This window comes from Pimephales promelas, chromosome 16 (genome assembly GCF_988280905.1).
Source record: "Pimephales promelas chromosome 16, fPimPro1.hap1.1, whole genome shotgun sequence".
Lineage (NCBI taxonomy): Eukaryota > Metazoa > Chordata > Actinopteri > Cypriniformes > Leuciscidae > Pimephales > Pimephales promelas.
In genome coordinates this window covers 16,148,574-16,170,060 of record NC_142784.1, presented here as the reverse complement: position 1 = coordinate 16,170,060, position 21,487 = coordinate 16,148,574, and the positions used below count along the sequence as shown (strand labels likewise).

General features: G+C 36.4%; 1 protein-coding gene across 1 annotated transcript in view; it reads right to left on the bottom strand.

Annotated features, from left to right (window-relative positions):
- Nucleotides 1–21,487, bottom strand: part of gabbr1a (gamma-aminobutyric acid type B receptor subunit 1a) — a 65,687-nt gene that overhangs the window by 22,081 nt on the left and 22,119 nt on the right. The window contains exons 8-15 of the mRNA XM_039669352.2: nt 13,634–13,768; nt 10,838–11,008; nt 8,443–8,544; nt 7,152–7,217; nt 6,779–6,970; nt 6,433–6,678; nt 6,038–6,101; nt 4,205–4,282 (exon numbers count right to left, since the gene is read on the bottom strand). Coding sequence (XP_039525286.1) covers nt 4,205–4,282; nt 6,038–6,101; nt 6,433–6,678; nt 6,779–6,970; nt 7,152–7,217; nt 8,443–8,544; nt 10,838–11,008; nt 13,634–13,768 — 1,054 coding nt within the window. The remainder of the gene's footprint in view (nt 1–4,204; nt 4,283–6,037; nt 6,102–6,432; nt 6,679–6,778; nt 6,971–7,151; nt 7,218–8,442; nt 8,545–10,837; nt 11,009–13,633; nt 13,769–21,487) is intronic.

Genomic DNA, 21,487 nt, shown 5'->3' with positions numbered 1-21,487 from the left:
TTAAAATGATCACAGAAGTACTGTGATAAAATGTTTATAATGATAAACATAATGGTATATAATGATAATTATAATGGTAATGTACTGTGATATGACGCTTTATCAATTACATCCTTACACCAGTAGGTGGCGACATGTGACTGTCATTGAATCATTTATTCAAGTGATTCATTCAAAAACGCTGATTCATCCAGTAATGAAACAAGTGAAGGGTGCATCTCAATCAGCTCCCTAGTTCAATAGTCAGGCCACTGATCAGGGAGTCGGCCATTTTAGGGGTGTCACAATCGCAAAATCCTTCCAGTGTGAGTGTACTGAAACTTTCCCTCCCTAAAAAGTCCCACAATGCACTGTGAAAACCAAGGTGCATCGATGCTCACTATTTTCCATTAACGAAAGTTCTGAAGCATGAAACTTAAAGTAACACCAGGTAACTTTTCAACGTTCATAATATATTTCCAAGTCTCTTAAGATGGTACATCGACTTACAATAGGTTGAATGACACGTCTGCCATAGTCTGACGGAGTTTTTAATCATACTTTTAAACTTCAGGTTTTGGGGAGTAACCGAACAAAGAGAACCACAAAATTAAACTGCTTTACGGCATATACGTATATACAAATATATATGTATATACAAATATACGTATATATTTACGGCATATACAAATGTTATAGTCATGGTCGAAGCAGCACAGAAAAACAAGAAAGCAAAGGTTTTATCAGAGCAAAGCAAAAAGAGAAAAAGAGAAAGTGATCGCGTTAAAGGCAGAACGAGGATCAACATTGGGCCAGCGTTTTCTCACTGGCATTAGCTGAAGGAGGGAGGGTGACCGACCGATGTCTAGCTTTTGGACTAGTAAGTATATTGCTTGCATACTATCTCTTTGTTTTTTGTTTTATCTGCCTGTTACGGAACATCTTACATCTTATCCTCCGTAGAGTAGCGAATTATCAATCTGGTAGCTAGTAAACCATATTCTACTTTTTGATGGTTAGCTATCGCTAGCATTCTCGTTCTGATTTGAACCTTGCAATCGATGAAATGCAAATAGCAAATGTTTGACCTAAAAAGTGTAGTCTACTCAACATGTACAAAGAAAGGAGGAAGATTATTAATATTATCATTGTATTCATAGCTTCTCATTTGAGTAATTTCCGATTATTGATAGCTACAGAGGCAAACGGGAATCTTGTCGCAATTTTTTCGGATGACAAATTGATATTATAATATTGACGACATATGGTTATCATCAACCACTCAAACATTGCATTGAAGTATCATATAGGTTCAGTAAAACGGTAACCAATAGACTAAGCTACTATAATGACGCTGGCTTGTAAACGTGAGCATCGCGATCATTTGTCGTTAGAAAAAAAATAAAACCCATGACATTATATTCATATGACATGCTGAAATATTTGCCAAATGCATATGCATGTAGAATGACAGAGTTTACGACAGTGCTGTTTTCCAACTGCAGGGGGACCCCAAGAGCAAAAGCTACCTGGTGTTACTTTAAATCATGTGAGCCAACTAACTCACTATCGATGTTTTTTTAAAATACAAACCATTATTTAATTTTAAACATACATCGTTGAGTGACGTGATGTGTAGCTAAGTATGGTGTCTCATACTCGGAATTTGTGCCCTGCATTTCACCCATACAAGTGCACACACGCAGCAGTGAGTATTGAACACACACACACACCATGAACGCACACCCGGAGCAGTGGGGAGTCATTTTTGCTGCGGCGCCCGGAGGCGATTGGGGGTTAGGTGCCTTAAGGGCACTTCAGTTGAGGGTTATGAGAGTGAAGAGAACGCGGTTTATTCACACCGCCCACTTATATTTCCTGATGGTACTGACACTCGAACCCGCGACCTTCGACTGACTCTCTAACCATTAGGTCGAAACTGCCTCGGCCCAGTTAAACCTTCAGAAACCATTAGAAACATGCCAATCTTAATGTATTTCACACAATTTAGAAACATTGTAATCACCCTGTCAAATACAGTAAATTCCAAGTTGAACTGACATCACCATCTTTACTAATCTTCAACTTTTTCCAGACTTTGCAGTAAAACTTCTGCCTGTAGCATTGATATTCATCTTGTAGCCATTCAAAAAACAAGCGCTGGTGAAGTGTGAGGTCATTACTCGTCTAATGTAGGGCAGTGCGGCTTTGTTACAGTCACGCTGGTGGAATCTACTCAATGGGATCACGGCATGAAGGATTGATTAGAGCCTAAATCAAGAATGACTCACAGAAGAGGACCGGGCAAATCCAGCAAATAATCGCCTCTGTATCTCTTGGGAGAGAAAATACAGGATTTTGGTGCTGGCAATTCAATTCCCACCTCTTGGCAGAAAACCAATTTGTGGGGTAATAGGGAAGGGACTGTTTGGTGTTTTGTAAATGATTTACTAGAACAGCATCCATGCAGGAAAAGGAGCAAGTCGAGCAACAACTGTGAGTCTTCTATCTATCAAAGCTATTCAAGTGCGGTGACATTACACATGATGGGATGCTTTTAAAAGTAAAGCATTTCTTTTGCTTTGTTCACACTGCATATTAAGGACTGACTGGCAAAATGGATGGGGAAACTGAAATGAATTTATGAGGTGCATGAGACAGAAAGTGTCAAAAGCCTTTCTGTATGACTGACACATTCATGCATATGCTGAGTGTGAAACTACTCAGCCGTTTGCTCGTTCAGTACACTAAGTGCAAACGATGTGTGACGAACACATTGCACTTTTTGTGACGTTACACCAGTGGTGGAGGAAGTACTGAATCTCAGTACTTAAGTAAAAGTAAAAATAACCAGATAAATATTTACTTTAGTAAAAGTAGAAGTAACACAATGACAACCATACTTAAGTAAAAAGTACCTGATTTTAAATGTACTTTAAGTATTAAAAGTAAAAGTACTTGCATAACAACTTATTCTCTTAATGACCATTTTCTAATGATTAATAAAACATTTAATTCTAACTCATTCAACCTAATACTCCTATAATGATGTTCAATAATGATGGAACAAAATAGTTGTCACCATTTCTGAAACAAGCTTGCAATTAGGCAATATACACATCATGCTTATCCTTACTATATGTTTAATAACTATGTTTGGCAGTAAACGCGATTAATTTATGGTGTAATTCTAAACCTCTTGGCTTGCCATAATCCTAACCAAACGTATTTTACACACGGTGCGTTTCCTATGCACGTAAAAACAAATTTGTGTGTATAAATTGCACAATAAACACACTGCGTGCGAGACGTATTTAGAGTGACCGGGTGGATATATCAATGGCAACCAAACGTCACTGGTGAGACAAACGTGCAACGAACGGACGGTCAGATTACGTTTTGGCAGGGGAAAAACTGATCAGAAAATGTAACAGAAGTTGTAGAAATGTAGTGGAGTAGAAAGTAGAATAATTGCTGCAAAATGTAAGATTTGTAAAATTTGTAAAATTTGTAAAAATGTAAAATTTGAGGCTCTGACTCGCTGTCCCAGTGTAAAACTAGATTAAAGACGCATCTCTTTAGCCAAGCATTCACATAATGCTTACCTTTTATTCCTCTGTTGAATCAGATCGAATGCATTTAATATTATGAACAGCATCTATGCTAATTATTTCCTATTTGCTGCAGTTATCTTGGAACGCTAGTTCCAAGGAAAATGACTACCAGACTACAAACAACCAAATGGATCATAGTTGAAGACGTCAAAATATTGGATTTTTGATGCCTGTCTGGACAAAACCTTGGTTTACTTTTCCACAAGAAGATTAAATTACTTTTTTCAATTTCACACTGTTTCCTACATGCTGAACTTTACCATTTATCTGCGACCATCATCACACATTTTCATTTGGTCTGCTCTGCGCCTTACATCGGTTTCATCAATATCAGTTTGTCAATCGAGAAACTTCACCGAGCCGCTAAAAGGTCAGAGCGAGCCGCGAACGTCACGTGGCTCGGCTCCCCTGGGGCTGTATGGCCTCCTCTAGCAGAAAGGACAGCTAATTGTTAGCGATGTATTAAAAAGCGCGACAGGGATTTGTAGAGCTAATAGAAATCAATACTGGTAAGCCTCAATCTCGACGGGCCGAGTGCGGCTGGGAAAGGTGACGGGAGTGGAATGGACAGAGCTGTCTCGATGTGCAGAAAAAAGCCTGGTTTCTCTTACCAATCCATTTGTCGTTTCCGTACCAGGACAGGTTTCCTTTTGTGCTGTCATAATACCCAATCTTCTTGTAGCTCCCAACTGAGGAAAAAAAAGGAATTGAAATGAAACATGACAAATGTCTGAAAGAAAAGTGAATATGAAACTACTTCTCATGCAGAACGAACAGCCCAAAGCAGAGAGACCCTCATCTGTCTGTAGTGATGTGTCTCTCGAGACCACTTTTACACGGTCTCAGTCTTGTCACGGCCTTGACGGTCTTTGGTCTTGGACCTCTCGGTCTTGTCTAGGTCTCGCTGTCTCAGACCGACATAGTAGTAGCGACAAAACAACCAACTTTCGGAACCTGCACGTTTATAATTTCGTTTTTAAAAATATTTATGTATTTAAAAGTTGCAGAATGGCTTCATTTGGAGACTCCGAAATCGGCAGGGATAGACAGGCGATGCAAAACAAAATCTTACAAGTTATTGCTTAGCTTCAACAACACTGTTTTTTTGGTCTTGTCTTGGTCTCGACTTGGTCTTGGTCTTGGTCTCAACTTGGTCTGTCTTGGTCTTGGTCTTGGTCTTGGTCTCAACTTGGTCTGTCTTGGTCTTGGTCTTGTCTTGGTCTCGATACCCTCTGGTCTTGGTAGTGTCTCGGTTTTGACTACAAGTCTATCAAAAAGGAACATTCCCATGTTGTTTGTAAAATGACCAAATTGAACCCTTAAGGGTTTTGCTAACCTTCGTAACCTAACTTTTTGAGAACAATCAGAAATAATTTTTCCATAACTTAATGGGAACGGTATCAAAATTTTCTTTGAACATATTTTTGTTAGCTGGGGAGATAGTAATTTTATTTTTAAAGGCTTGTGTTAAAAGTTTCCTTGCGTAAATATAGCATCTAATTAACAGTGTGTCAACTAAAGGTCACATCAACAAAACGTCCTTTCACCAAGCACTGCAAAAAAAGCTTCAAAAGAGCCCTGACTCAACAAATCTGCAAAAGTAGTTGACTCAAAGCTGCATCAATAGGTCAAAGATAAAAAACAAGCCCAACTGCATTGATCACAGTTAGTCTGAAAGGGAACATATTAATGTTAACATTATAAAAGACTTTGATGTATTATGTAGACAAACTTTCACAACATAAAAGTTAAACTCTAGTACCAATCTAGACCATTCATTGAAACTAAACAGGAAAATACGACCACAGACACAGTGAAGTAATGAGGAGAAAGTAAGATAGGTGGGCTTTTCTATAACTACAGGCCGATTTTGCCCTGTTTACTTTCAGAGCTACCAGACTAGAGAAAACAGAGAAAAACAACTGTTGCCAAATAGGAAAGAAAAATTTAACACCCATAATGCACTGGGTATGTTGCCATCCAAGGCCACTCCCACCAGTCTGCTATGGATACGCTTGCCAAGGTCAAATACCGCCTTGCTTTAGTAGGAAATTCAACTTAGCAAACTTTTAGTCAAAAGGGTGTCGACTTGTATTGTTTCCGCGTGCAGGAATTCAAAGAGTAAACCTTTAACTTCATTTTAAATCTGATTTTTAAAAAAGTATCGAAACTAGAGGTTGAAATATCGATACACTATCGTGAAAGAAAATATTCCTATAGTTATCTGTATTGATATTTTTGCACAACCCTACTGCTTGATTGGGAATAAGTGGTGTAACAGTCATAGTCTCTAAAAAAACTGGCATTTTACTAAGATTTTACTAACATCATAAGTGAACAGTCATCAAAACAGACGGATGAAGGATGTGACCCTTTAAAATGCAATCAAGTGCATCAGTGTCATCATCTACATTAGTTTAAGGGTTTTTCTGTTTTGTTTGTACCTTGCAGTTGCTCAATGAGAGTCCAGGCCATACGTGAACCCTGAGCATCAAACACGACGTGACCCTACGAGACACATATGCATGAATAGAAATAGTTCAAAGACATTATGATAAAGAAAGACACGTCAATACAAAATCATCATAAAAGAAATCCATTTGTGATTCATCATGAAAAAAAAAAAGTATTAAATCTGTAGGAAAAATAAAGGCTGAATCATTCTATAATGAGTTTGAACTGTGTGGATTATAAAAACGGCATCATCTGAGACTGATGAGTGCCACTGCGAGTTTAAAATTTAAAAAGCTATTCTGACAGGTCTGAGAAATTAAAGTCTGCAGTGTTTTATCTCATTGTTATTTGACAGCTATTTGTCCTTTGCGTTTCATCAACTCACAGAAACTCCTTCAAACGAGCTGGTGTTGAGGGCTCGGTATATTTCAGCAGTGATTTCCTTGTTGTTGTAGTTGAAGTCCTCCAGTCCCCAGCCTTTGGCCCTCAGCGGTGCCACTGTTTTATTGAGGGCCAGTGCGAGAGCCCACACGGCATCATACGCCAATGGAGCTTCCTGAAACCCGCCCGTTTCTTCTGGGTTTTTGCCCCCGAGACGTGACATCAGCTGCACCAGGAACTCTTGGGATGTCTGTGGAGGATTTGAGAAGGATTAATGATCCCATCCTGAAATTTCCATAGATAGTTTTTACATAGGCATCGTCATAGTCAAAATCTTAAAATCCACACACCAAGTTGGAGGCTCCGCGGACGGTCTCCGGGTTTAGCATGACGATTTCTGTGGTGACGTGCCCTTCCACGGCTTCCGTCATGTTCTCCACTGTGCAATTGATGGCTGGATCTTTAATCTTAAACCAGTTGTCTGCATACCAGCCGATGAGGAACCACACATGCTTCTTACCATAGAGTTTTTCTTTGAAGACCTGCCAAAGATGACAGCAAGTTTTGAAGGTCTGTGCTAAAGAAATAATCGTATTCAATATTTTAATCTCGGTTAAGCCACAGTGAGTTAACTCAAGCTGAGTAGAAGCATCGAACTGAATTGATTTAAAATAAATTGACAGCTCAGATGTATTTGTTAAAAGAATCGTAGTTGTTACTTACCTCACAAAACACCTTTCTGGCTTCAGTCTCGTAAAAGAGGCCAACTATGATTCTAGCATCTTGACGCTGTAGACAAAGACGCATCAAACAATGTGACATATTTGTAATATCCTGATTTACATCCATATATTTTTAGGCAAATTTTGGGATAGTGCATAAAACACTGGATGGAACGTTGTCAAACGATTAATCGCGATTAATCACATCCAAAATAAAAGTTTGTGTTTACATAATATATGTGGGTGCACCGTGTATAATTATTTTATATATATAAATACACACACATGCTTGTATATATTTAAGAAATATTCTCATGTATATACTGTATATAGATTTATATATAATGTAAATATAAATATTTTATATATAAATTAATTTTTTTTCTTAAATATACATGCATGTTTGTGTATTTATATACACAAAATAATTATACACAGTGCACCACATATAGTATGTAAACACAAACTTTTATTTTGGATGCGATTAATCGCGATAAATCGTTTGACAGCCCTAATTTATGACAATTATATTTTCCATGGAAAAGCAACTTTGTTCTATTGCACACGTGGGATGGAAGAGAGGCTTTTAGCAAGCAATTTTGCACTATATTCAGATTTTATGCATAAATACGATGGAAACAGCAACTGATAACGAACTGCAAGAATGATTATTTATAATGACTTTACCATGATTTGTAAATTTATATACAGTACGTATACCGTATATGAGCTGCAGTCATGGCCTACAGTTAATTGAACTATACTGGGATCTTTTTTTTCTGCTTTTATTCTGAATTATTAATGATAAAATGTAGCCTATGAACAATTCTATAAAGCAATAAGCCACTTGAGTATGTGTTTTACAGTGATATTGCCATGGTTAAGAACACCTTTTGTTACTTATTGCTTTTATTGACTGAAGTGTGTAATTTCTGCACCATTAGCATCACCAAACTGAACTGTGAAAATGATGACCGTTTTTAAAAAGGCTAGACACAAGGCTAGACATATGCCAAAACAAGCCAAGCATTTAACAAGACAGTCCAATTCTCATGAGATCTTTGTGCAATACAATTTTACAAAAAATTACGCCGTCTAACTATTCAATAACAAACGCCAGTAGCGACCAAGACGGTATCCGAACCGTCACTTGATCTGACGAAGGAAGCGGATTCTTCTCATAGTGTTGATTTATTTCACATAAGATTTTCATGTGCTCTGCCTGCTAGCTAGCTACCCGACACGGGCTGAGGAGAGGAAGTGAGCGGCTGGTGAATTTTTCATCAAAGCACCTTCAGGTTTTTGACAGCCACTGCGGGATCCGTGAGGAAGCTCTGTCTAACGCTTATCTCGATGCCGGCCTCCTTCACACGCTCCTCCAGATCATCCAAAGTCTGGAGAGAGAGAGAGAGTGCGGTGAGACAGTGGGAGTGACAGGAGAGGAGTGATGTTCGTGGAGAGAGGACAGACACGAAGAAAGCACATGAAAAGATCAAGGAGTGAATGAAAGAGAAGAACAAAAGGTGAATGGTCAAAGCATAGACCAAAGTTAAAAATGACAAAGTAAAAAGAAATGGAAAAATAAAACAGTCTGGAACAGTCAAAAAGGATATATATATATATATATATACAGTATATATACTGTAAAAAATATTGCTGGTTGAACGTACCTTAAAGTTAAAGTTACCTGGTTCCCTTAAAATTGAGTTCATTGGAATTTAAAATGTAAGTTAAAATAATGAGGAAAATCACTGACTGTTACCTATGTAAGTAATGAGCCAGCTTTTTTGGGAAAAGTGCTCTTGAGACATCCAACATCAATGAATGGAGGAAATGGCAAAAGAAAGAGGAAGTGAACAGGAGAGAAGGATTGGGAAGAAAGTAAATGAGAAAAAAGAGATGAGCTGGTGAGGAGATGGAGGGGGATCATTAGCCTAGCGGAATTACACTAGCTCAATAGCCTACTATACTGAATCAATGCATGAGAGATTTATGACTTGGTCAATATTCCTAGCAGCCAACATGAAGAAAAACGACTTTAAGTCCTTCATCACTTAAGGAGAGGATAATCAACCACGGTCTTTGCCATTAACTCTATGACATTAACCTTAAAATAAAGGGGCAGCAGCTAAGCTGCTAACAGTTTTAAGAGGGAAAGGAAACTGCTTTTCTGGGAAATTACTTCCTTTAAAGGGGTCACATCATTTTTAACATTTAATTTTCCCCTGAGGTCCACTTACAGCGTTCATCAAAGTTTTTTTTATCGCCTATACAGTCATAATTTAATGATCATAACCATTCTCTATTTCCATCCTCTTAGTGACATTAAATTGCATTTTTTTTAGTTTTTTGCATGTGAAATGAGATACAATGCTGTAATGCAGTCTCTTTGCGAAGCCTGTATTACATATTAACAGGTTTACAAAACAATCAAAGCTGAAATGTGCCATAGAGAATGTAATGGTCCTTTCTAATTTTGGGATATGCAAAGTGGTAGGTGCTACACACAGCCAAGAAGATGGATTTGACTATACCTTTACCCTCATTATTAGTTCTTCATGTGCTCACCAATTCATATTTTGGTATTTACACCGTCATATCTATTCTACTTCCTCCTTGCAGGCACGTCAAGTCACAGAACACCAAATAGGCATTCAATGTTACCGTAAGTGGATTTTTGAATCTTTTTTTATCAAGGGAGGAAGTTTATGAGCTCTTAAAGCTGCAGTCTGTAGTTTTCCCTCTTTATCACCATCTCTGTTCGAAATCTGCAATTGCAGTTATTCGCGGAATTATCAACATCCACTTTTGTTCTGACCCACTAAGGGGAAAAAAAGCATTGCAGTAAATTCCGCTGATTAAATCTAACGATCGCTTATCATATCACGTCAAACCATGCAGATTATACTTTGTTCACAAATTGTTAATGTTAACAACATCAGCATTGAGTGACTACGTAATGTCCTTCCGATATTTTTCCTTGTATTCGCATAGACCGGTTGCAGTATTTCTTTTTTTCTATTTTAAAAGACTTTTTCTAAGTCTTTTGCATTTTACAGCGGATGAATCTGTTGTCACTTGTGTTTGTTATTTGAACCTTTCTGGATCCACCATCAAATTGATAAGTTTAATTATATCAAGTACAATGAGAAAAGGCAATAAATCTCCAACATCCAACATCCTCACACGCAACATAGCTTACCGTAAAACTTCAAATAATAGCCGAGTCCCAAATAGTCGCCTGTCTCGTTCACACGCCTGGTGTGGCTGCAGGCTTGGGTAAATAAAAGCCGCTCTCAAATAGCGGCCAGGTATGTTTTTTAGTTTGGGTTGTTAATCTTCTAAAACCATCAGATTGTCCGGATTTTGGCGGCCGCCAAAGCAAACATTTGTCCCGCCAAAGTCTATTTTGATCGGTGAGTGATGTAGAATAGAATTACCGCCGCGCTTGACAGGGCGCACAACGAGGAGAGAGAGAGAGACCCGGACGCACGCTCGCAATCTCACGTCTTCAAATACACGAGCGCTGTCTTGCTTTCTCTTGAAAGTTGTGTCGTGTGGTGTGAACAGCTCAACAACTTGAACACTCCTGATTTCACTGAGAGCAAGTCATGTAGTGTGAACGTTTTAAAATCATGTAGTGTGAACAAGGCATAAGATAAACAAGAGAGAAATACAAGCACTGACCGAGGTAAAGACTTCAGTGGTCTGCTGGATGGTGGCGATCTTTGTCCATCCCCACTTCTGGAAGAGCCGCACACGTGTGGGATTATGCAAAGTTGCTGACGGGTGCGTCCGAAAGAAAGTGGGAAAGCGCTGGCGGTTGGATAAAGCTGGAGAACTGGAGCCGTATGAAAACTTCAGAGAGACAGCAAGAGAAAGAGACAGTAGATAAAAAGGTAGAAGGATAGAGAGAGCACATTGAAAAGATTTACTCAGCTATATGGTTGACCTTATTTGATGCCCCTGAAAAGAACGAAACACAAAGAAAAAGCAGAGCAAAAATATGAGTGAGAATTTTGCACACACTGTAAGAAGGGTAAATGTCAACCCAGGGAAGCCAGAAGCTTTAAGCAAACCTGAATAAACAAGCCAATCTGTTCCAATGTTGACGCGTCAATACTTAGAAAAGCACAGCGGAGGAATGATATCCAGTTTATGCTTCAGCCTTTTTGAACTAAATCTTTGTATTTCAAGCAAGTTGCTTGGTGAAAAAAAATCCCTTTATTGTATTGAATGTGTACTTCAAATCTTAAAAGTACTTGCAGATAAAATAACAATAAAGAAATAAAAGGCCACTTAATTGCATAATGTCAAGTTAAAAGTTTTACTTTAAAGTCAATATTTTTACTCATGCTACTCATTATATTTTAATAACATTTTGTCATTCTTTTGTCAAGTAGTACACTTCATTTGATGTGTTGACTAACAATATTAAAACACATAATTATTATCTTAAAAACCTGATTTTCACCACGGGGGACTTAAATATTTTGTATTTTTAGGGGATTTTGTTATTAAATTCATTTTTTTTTACCCGTTAACCACTTTTTGAGCATAGACCTGAAAATAAAATTTCAAACTCAAAGTGTCTTAAATCTTGAATGCTTTGGAGTACAGACTTAAGTTTGGTCTCGTTTTAAAGAAGACACTTGGCAGATTATTCCTAGAAAAAAAAAATACTTAAAAAAGTTAACTTAAAAAAAGTAAGTTTATTTTTAAGACAAACTATTATACAAACTATATACTATTTTTTATGAAATATATATTTTCTAAGCCATGTTTTTCTCTAAAACTGATATAAAATCAAAACCATAAATGAGGTTGATATCTCAAAAAACGAGCTGATTATGGCCCAGTCCCAAACCCTTCCACTTGATGAAATTGTTTCCCATTTATTTCGAATGCGCTCATTTTTTGACAGTGAGCAGTACAAGAGTGACTATTTTTTCAGGACCCTTAACATTTTCAAATCACGCGCGTGTGTGTGTGCATAGCAATAGCCAAAACCTTGACCCAGTTTCAAACCATTCTGATAAAGTAAAAAATGCTAAAAAAAACAAACAAATATTTTTGTTTCCAAGAGAGCACCGAAGAGCATCAGAGGGTTAAATGTACTAAATACCAATTTTACCATTAAAATTGAGTGTTTAAATTATATTTAAATACATGACATATAAAATTCAATAGAAATTACATTTAATTCTATTTTAGTCTACCAAAAATGCTGCATTACAGGATGTAATTAAATTGTACTAGTGCTCTAAATTCAGGTTATTGCATATAATATTTTATTATTACAATAAAATAACATTTTAATTTATTCATAATTAAAATCCATTAAAGTGGCAGAAAACATTATATTTAGTTTATACTTAAGTATATTCTTTTAAAGTATACTATTTCTGTAATGATAAGTACTCGTTTTAAAAGCATAAGGTGTAGGCCTACTTCTTTTCCACAAGGACTGATTTGTCTAAACTGTCACATATAAACACAGTTATTCAAGAGAATCTCTTCGTAATCTACTTGAGGAGAAACCCACTGAAGACTTCTTTCAGAGGGTTTCCTTGGAGAGTTGATTTGTTAGAGAGTTGAAGTAAACTCACTTTTCCAACTTTTTCTAAATTGCATCCCGCAAACTCAACTTTTTCACACAATTAAACTTGAGAACAAAGTCAGAGTAGAGAGCATTACTTTGCAAATTCCTGCAAACCTCGGCGGATGCCAGATGATTGAAAAAGAATAATTGGAAAAATTAATTACAAAGCGTATCTAGTGTATTTCATTCTCTTTTTTCACTTTCACCCTCTCTGACTTCCTTGAGAGTCTCTTTTGACAGTTTTAACTTGTCAGCTTTTTCAAGAGTGTCAACAAACTACAGAAAGCCAATGAGATCACAAGTCCAAATTCTTTATGTTCCTTGACCCAGAAATAACAGAACTCCTTGTTTTGTGTGGCAAATTTGCTCATCCGAATCTCGAATTCACACTCTAAAAAATGCTGGGTTGTTTTAACCCAACTTTGGGTCAAATATGGACTAACCCAGCCGTTGGGTTAAATTTTTACATTACATTTTTAACCCAACATTTCGGGTTTGTCCATATTTGACCCAAAATTGGGTTAAAACAACCCCGCATTTTTTAGAGTGCAGTTGTAGTTAAAGCTGTAAAACGACTGTTTTCTCATTTACCGTTTAATGACAATAAACCAGCTTCCCAAAGTGAACCTCAGTACACTCTAAAAAATGCTGGGTTGTTTTAACCCAATTTTGGGTCAAATATGGACAAACCTGAAATGTTGGGTTAAAAATGTAATGTAAAAATTTAACCCAACGGCTGGGTTAGTCCATATTTGACCCAAAGTTGGGTTAAAACAACCCAGCATTTTTTAGAGTGTAATGTTCGACAGTAAATCAGGTGTATGGAGAAACCAATGATCAACAATACAGACATAAAGAGTTTAGACACATAGCAAACACACCACTACAAGGTTCCACATGCGCGCCGCCTCAGCCACAAGTGTAGAAACGGAGCTGCAGCCTGGCATCAAGACGATCTTTATGGGCTCTGTGTACAGCAAGTCATACAGCAGTTTAGTGGCCTCTCCTGGATCACACTGAAGAAAAGAGAAAAAGTCATAATTAGCCTTTGAAAAAGCTTCATTTGAGCGTGTCATAATCGTTAAAGCCTCAATAGAATCAGCACAGAATCACAGTATCTCATTGCCCAGAAAAACCATCTCGGACTATAGTGAAGCTGTAACCGGAGACCTCTCGTGCTGCAGTTCACTGTGACAAATACAACAGGAAGTGATTCACAAATGAGGGGGTGACTGCTTGAACGCAGCAGATGCAGTCACACTGAAATGGTGCCCTTGGTAACAATCAGCAGAAACACTTCATTAGGAGCATCATGATCAGTTTTAGAAATAAATGGCATGGTGCTGGCCTCAAAAACAGAAAGGAACCACTTTGGATCCATCTCAATAGGGGTATATTAGATTAGAGAGAGTGTAATACTATTGTCATCCCAAACCGAAAGTGACTCACTCCCACTAAAGTTTACTCTTTGAATTCCTGCACCCGGGAAGAGTAAAAGTCGATAGCTTTATGGCTAAAAGTTTGCTAAGAGGTATTTCCTACTAAATCAAGGAGGTATTTGACTGGAGTGGCCTTGGACGGCAACATGCCCGGTGCATTATGGGTGTTGTTTTCCTACCTATTTGGCAAAAGGAAAGACAACTGCCTTTTTTCTCTCTGTTTTTTTTTTCAGTCACACTTTAGTTTATGGTCCAATTCTCACTATTAACTAACTACGACTTTTGGCTCAATAATCTCCTAATTACTGCTTATTATTAGTTTAGTAAGGTTGTTGTTAAGTTTGGGGACGTTCATTTATCTTCAGAACACAAATTAAGATATTTTAATTAAATCTGAGGGATTTCTGTCCCTCTGGTGAAAGTCTAATTACCTAAAACTCAGACGCTGCAAAACGTTCATAAAGATATCATTTTAAAACCCCATTTGAAGTGGTTTAATCCAAGTCTTCTTAACCCATAAGCTGTCACCCCGCTTTTTGAGAATGAGGGTTAAGATGCACTATTTAAACTTAAATGGTTGTAATTCAAGAATGCTTTGGCATATATAGCCAAGTTTGGTCTTGTTTTAAAGAACACACTCAGCAGATTATTGCTGAAGTGAAAACACTTCAAAAAATGAAAGTATGAAAAAGTTTCAAGTTTAAATTTACAGTAAATCAAATATACTGTACTACTGTATATATTTTTTATTTTATATAAACTATACATTTTCCAAAATATTTTTTACTCTCAAATTACTGTAACATCGAAGCCATAAGTCTAATCAAGTTATGATCCAAGTTTGAAGTTGATGTCACAAAAACTGAAGTTCCCATGAGATTTTGTTTAGGGGTAGTACCAACAATATCCACCGGGTGCCGTACATTCCATTGAATTTAGTTGTATACTGTATATTCTGCCTTAACAAAATAATACATTTTTGTCCAAATATCAATTCTGTCACAAAATTTGGAAACTTGAGACACATACCTTTCTGACAATGTGTTTTGGCAAGATTAGAAAAGGTTTTAATCATAAATTATGAAATAAAATATAAAGATGCCCAAAAGAGGAGGATGCACAAATTTATTTCGAGTACCGTTTCTATGGTAACACAACGTTCAATTATAAAACTGTTTTCACAGGATGAATTCTGAGTTTATAAGCTTTCAAATGATACCTAATTACTACAAAAATATGAGATATAATAAAAAAGGCGATAAAAAAGATTATATTTTAGAGGATAATATATATATATATATATATATATATATATATATATATATATATATATATATATATATATATATATAATTTTTAGAGGATAATATTATATTATATTTTGTTATTGAAAAATACCAGATTATATGTTTTATTATGAACTTTTAGCATAAAAACAAAAGTTTCAATTTTTAAAAGTGGGTGCATCGACTTTTTGTGACAAAGGTCACAGCTCCTGTTATGATGCAGCTTTTTTGAGGTGCAGTCTTGTCATAAATTCATCAGTTACTCTTCCTACATAATTTGCAACACAAAACAGGGGTAGAATATCTATTTAGAAGTCTTAGACCTTTCCAACGATATATAATTTGTCATAATTAGATTAGGATTTATTAGAAGTATAGTGAAGTAAAGTTAGGCGTCCCGGTAGTTTTATCCACATATAAACAGTGATCATGGAACGTGCACAGAGCTCAACCGTACTTGTGTACAGTCTACAATTCAATAATAATAATACTGTGATGGAATGTTTTTTGGCTGGTGTTTTTTTTTTGCAGTGGTAGCAGCAGTGTGGTACTGAGGTTTCAAGAGGAGTTCATAATTTTTGTTATGTTAAAACACTTACACAGTAGAATATGAAGTAATATTAAAGAAACATTGTATACAGATTTCGCAAAAGATACAGTTGTGGTGCCGAGCTCTGGCAGTAATGAAAATACAACAGTCGAGTCTTCCATCGTGAAGTGGGGGCTATCAGGAAATTTGAATAGTTTCAAGCAAATAGCTAATAATAATATTTTTGTCAGATATCATTTGATCAATCTAGTACAGTTCTGAAAGAGCCACATGTGGTTTCTCTGCTCCAGTCTGTCTTGGCATCTCCAGGGAGCTGAGGCATTTTTATTCAGTCCACGGGCTCGGAGAAGCAGCCATCGAGAGCCGCTTGACGTGAGGGAGGCATCAGGCATCTGTGTTCTCAAAGTCCCTGGGGCTGAAGGTTATGCAGGTCTCAGGACCAGAATACTGAGCGTCGGCTAAAAAGGGCAAGAACCCTTTTCTCGCTGCTGTTGGACACAATGACGGATTTTGTTTTTGTTGGGTCTGATATAACGGTGCAGTGTAGTGCAAAATTCCAACCCGATCTCACGACCAAGTCGTACGAATTCGACGAATGATTAAAAAGTGGCTAATTCGTAACAATTCATACGACCTCACTCGTACGAATTAATACGATTTTGCTAAATCGTACATATTTTACGAATTGGCCAATTCGTATGAATTCGCACGAATGACCTACCCCTTACCCCGCCCCTAAACCTAACCGTCACGTGGGTTTAGACAAATCGTACGAATTAGTACGAGTGAGGTCGTACGAATTAGTACGAATTAGCCACTTTTTAATCATGCGTCGAATTCGTACGAATTGGTCGTGAGATAGTGTTGAAAATTCAGAATTGAAGAATCGGCTCCCTTTCAGTTGACAATTTGGAAATTGCATTGATTTGGCCACGCCTCACTGGAAGGTCAACTAAATAGCCTTCATCTACCATTGTGAAAATGAAGTGCCCTTAATTGAGTGTGAACTTGAAGTATTTTTATTTTCAAAAACTGTACTTGCAGATAATTTTTATTAATGAAATAAAAGGCTGGTGTACTTCATGATTCATGTTCATGATTGTCCCAATACCCATAATCACAGTCTTTGCACTTGATTAATTGTCTAATTACATGACATATTTTCTGTATTTATTATTATAACTATTATTACATATTTATTTCCTGTAAGTGTGGGCAGAACTTTTGATCACCCGACATAACTGCAAAATAGTACATTTGTGCAGAGATTTATTTATATTTTTTTTCTTATTTTCAATACTAAGATCTATCTATCTATTTATCCATCCATCCATCCATCCATCCAATTTTAAATAACTTTCAAAAAAGGCTTTGTCAAGCCAATTCTGCATTCATTCTTGACAAACTTTGCTATTCTAGTAAAACATAGTTATATGAATTCACCTGAATTCAATGCATTTCTGCATTGCAATTCTGCATCCTGTTTCTCACCCCAGTTAAAATTTAACCTAAATCACCTTCACTCTTTCTTGCTAATAATTATGAATCTGACTAATGAGTATATAATATAGTTTTATATAATGTCGTGTCAGCATCTGTGAAAAAACTATCTCACTAAAAAAAAAAAAACTTCCAAGTTTTTTTTACTGAGTCATATAGGATATTTGGTGAATGCAAGCACAGTGTGCATAAAAGAGATTATTTTATGTGCAAGCTGCAAGCCAGATCTGTAGCTTTGACTTTGTTTACTATACAGATTCAAATGCTAAATGTCTCATTTCAACGTAGCAAAACACGTCCTCCCGTGACTCAGACCGTGAATGAGTCTTCATCTGCTGTTCTGCCTTATATTAACTTGCAAGTGTTGATTTGTTGTTTCTAAACTGTAATTCTGTATCCCTGGACCCTGATGAGAATGAATAAAGCATGCATTTGGATATGGAAATTCTTCTTCTCGTTACAATCTGGATACAACAGATGCCAATTAAAACAGGGAAAACACAAGTGTCTCATCAGATCATCAGTCTCTCTCTCTCTCTCTCTCTCTCTCTCTCTCTCTCTCTCTCTCTCTCTCTCTCTCTCTCTCTCTACCTCGGTCTTGCTCTCTCACGGTTAATAATTGATCAAAGTTTGCAGGCTGAGCTTTGATATAACCATGGCAACCATCTGGAGAGGGTGAGTGTATCTGCGCAAGGGGGTCCCTGTAAATATCTCAAATATCTCATACAAACACACACACACACACACGATGGACCACAACTTGTAGCAACTGAACCGCATGGTGAGGGGAAAAAAAGAAGAAAACGTATCTTGTTATTTTGAGATATTAAGTCATTGTTTCAACATAATATCTTGTTATTTCAAAATAAGTAGTTATTTCGACAAAATATATCTGGTACTTTGACATAAGTCGTTATTTCAACATAATAAGGGGACAGTCTAATTTGCATTAAGCCACATTAAGCATTCTTATAATGGTTTTCTATGGGAGGAAAATGCTTAACCTGCAATTAAACATATTCTTAAACATATTAAACGTTCATATTCTGGGCTCATCTGATTTTTGTACACAGTATAGCCTACTTTATTATGATTTAGCATCATAATGATTAATAAATCCACACAATAATCCATGAACTTGATAAATGTTGCAGATATGTTTTACTATTCACAACAAATGCCTTTTAACTTATGTGTGCAAAATTCAGAACTAAATGAAAGTGCAGCAATTTGTACAAATACAGAGACTGTAGGCCGTGGGCTATTGTACGTGTTGTAGCCATTAAATACGTGCATTTAGTTTAATTTCTGTCAAAATATTATAATATATATATATATATATATATATATATATATATATATATATATATATATATATATATATATATATATATATTTTCATCTATGTTGATTATGAAAAGCGAACAGCATGAGTAAAATAGGATGAGCAATATATTGGGAGACATGGAGTGAGTCAGACATGATTTTGACCACTTCATTAAGTTCATTAACTCAGCGTATGCCTCACAGACATGAGAAATATATCTATAGGAAGCTTGAAATTTCTTTAAACGAAACAATTCAAAAGAAAAATAAATAGGCTGCTCTCTTATTATGTAATCCATTATGTGCATTTCTCTATTTAGGCGCGTTCACTACAGAGATGGTGATCGTCAACTTCATCTTTGCAGCCGACACTGACACAGAAAACACTAGTTTATTAATAAAAATCAATGCACACGTGTGACTGGACCACACTCCTTAATGCATTAAAGCAACTGCCATGTGATTGGTTGATAAGATAATTGCATTAATGAGAAATTGAACAGGTGTTCCTAATAATCCTTTAGGTGAGTGTATATATATATATATATATATATATATATATATAAAATTGCACAGCTTCCCCAGTCAATAATCTTGCACCTCCTCAGCACCTTGCGTTAAGAGTTCTCTGGTGCCGCCCCTGCCTAACACTAAGTACTACATAAAATATTAGGGAGAGGTTTGATATGTTTCAACAACAACAACAACAACAAAAATAAATAAATTATATAGACTTAAATTGAAGAAAGGACCCACTCCATATCTAAAATATCATAGAAACTTGGCAATGGGTTCTTTTGTCTTGTGCCAATAAGCAACCAGCAACCAAATAACCACCCACAACACCGCAGCATCATGTCAGCAACTTTTGCAAGACTCACATTTTCTTCATAAGAAGTTCAAATCTAGTTGGTCTCAATTAATTAAAACACAAATCTCCTGTGGATAATTTCCAAAAAGTGCCATTTTAAAAAGGAAATGGTGCTAAAATAGATTAGAAAAAAAAATGATCCGTGTTCTGCAGCCAGAGCATGGCAGGGGTTACAATAACACTCATTTATGAAATAAATATTTATCAAATGTCAAATGAAATTGGAATTTTGAGGTGACTTTCATGTTTCTATTCAAACATTGCTCTGCGTGATAATTGGCTATTTGAGAGAGATTAAACGAATGCCCAAACATGCCTGAAATTCTTTGAACAATAATTAAATGCAAAACCCACATCAAATTCGATTTTCTCCCTTTGTAATTACATTTCTGACACCCGAAAGCAATTTTGATTAGTATCTCATCCAGGTATGAAGTGCTCACCAATCAAGAGAAAATGCTCAAAATATCTCCCGGTTTAAATGTCAACGAGTCTGAGCACTTCACACCTGCTCTTCCATCTCCACGGCATACTAACACATGACATTTATACTAAGTCACACTCTGCCATTCTGAATATTGCATTTTTCTACTTTTTCACCTGCATGCTAAATTAAAACAGAGACTTCATACATCATGGGCCATATGGTGACATTTCAAGAAAGCCATTATTAATATCGGGAATTGAAGACATCGTTTTCATTAAATCATGAATTAAGGTGAATCATATGATTATTGCAGAACTGCTAATCTATCTGGCTCTTGTATGATAAATTGGTGGGGATTTTTCTCATTTGAAAGTCACTTTGGATAAAAGTCTTAGCTAATGGATTATAGGCCTATGTAAGATGTATGTGACGACTACAGCTATTTTGAAGAATGAAAAATGTAAAAACAATTTAACATTTCTTTTGTCTTTTTATTGTCCCAGTCTTGATGTTGTAAAAAAATCACTTTTAATACATTCAATTCATTTTAAGATAAAACATACAAAAGTTTTTACAAAATTATTTGTGTATTTTTTTTAAAAAGGGCTCCATCTTTTTCTTTAGATATGAACCCATATACGTATAAAGAAAAATTATGATCTTTTAAATTTGACCCAAAAATATTTTATAATATTATTTATAAAGGCCCTTAAAGGTGCAGTAAGCGATTTGTGCGAATCACTGTTGAACACTGCTGATATTTGAAATCAACCCAAAGAAACACACATCTCCATTCATTGCTCAGACCCCGAAACATACAAACATACCATGAAAGAGAGATATCTCTTTATCATAGCTGAAGCAAAGCAAAATAATGCTTCATGTAAAATAAAGCAAAGATGACGAACGAAAAACAAGGAGGATCAGAAAATGAACACACAGTACACAAGAGCATGAGTTTGGTTTTAGTCAGCAGCGGCTCCAGACAAACAATGACACTCAAAACTATCCTGTTCCAAAACACTCAAAACTATAACTCTTCTTTTTCCAGGGACATTCCTCCAGTAGCACCTCGTTGCAGTACAAGAGATCCAGGGGGCAGAATTGAATCCAGATCTAAGAGGTGGAGATGGGTAGGATTAGGGGTGGGGTTAGGGATCAGGGGGCAGAGATGGGTAGGTTCAGATATATGTATGTGGGAGGAGTTAGATCTGGATCTCCCCCTGGATTTCGTGTTCTGCAGTGAGGACCATCTCCATTCCTCTGACCTTTTATCTCCTGTAATGTCTCTCAGAGATCTCCCTTTCTACAAACTTCTTCAAATTCTTCTTCAAAT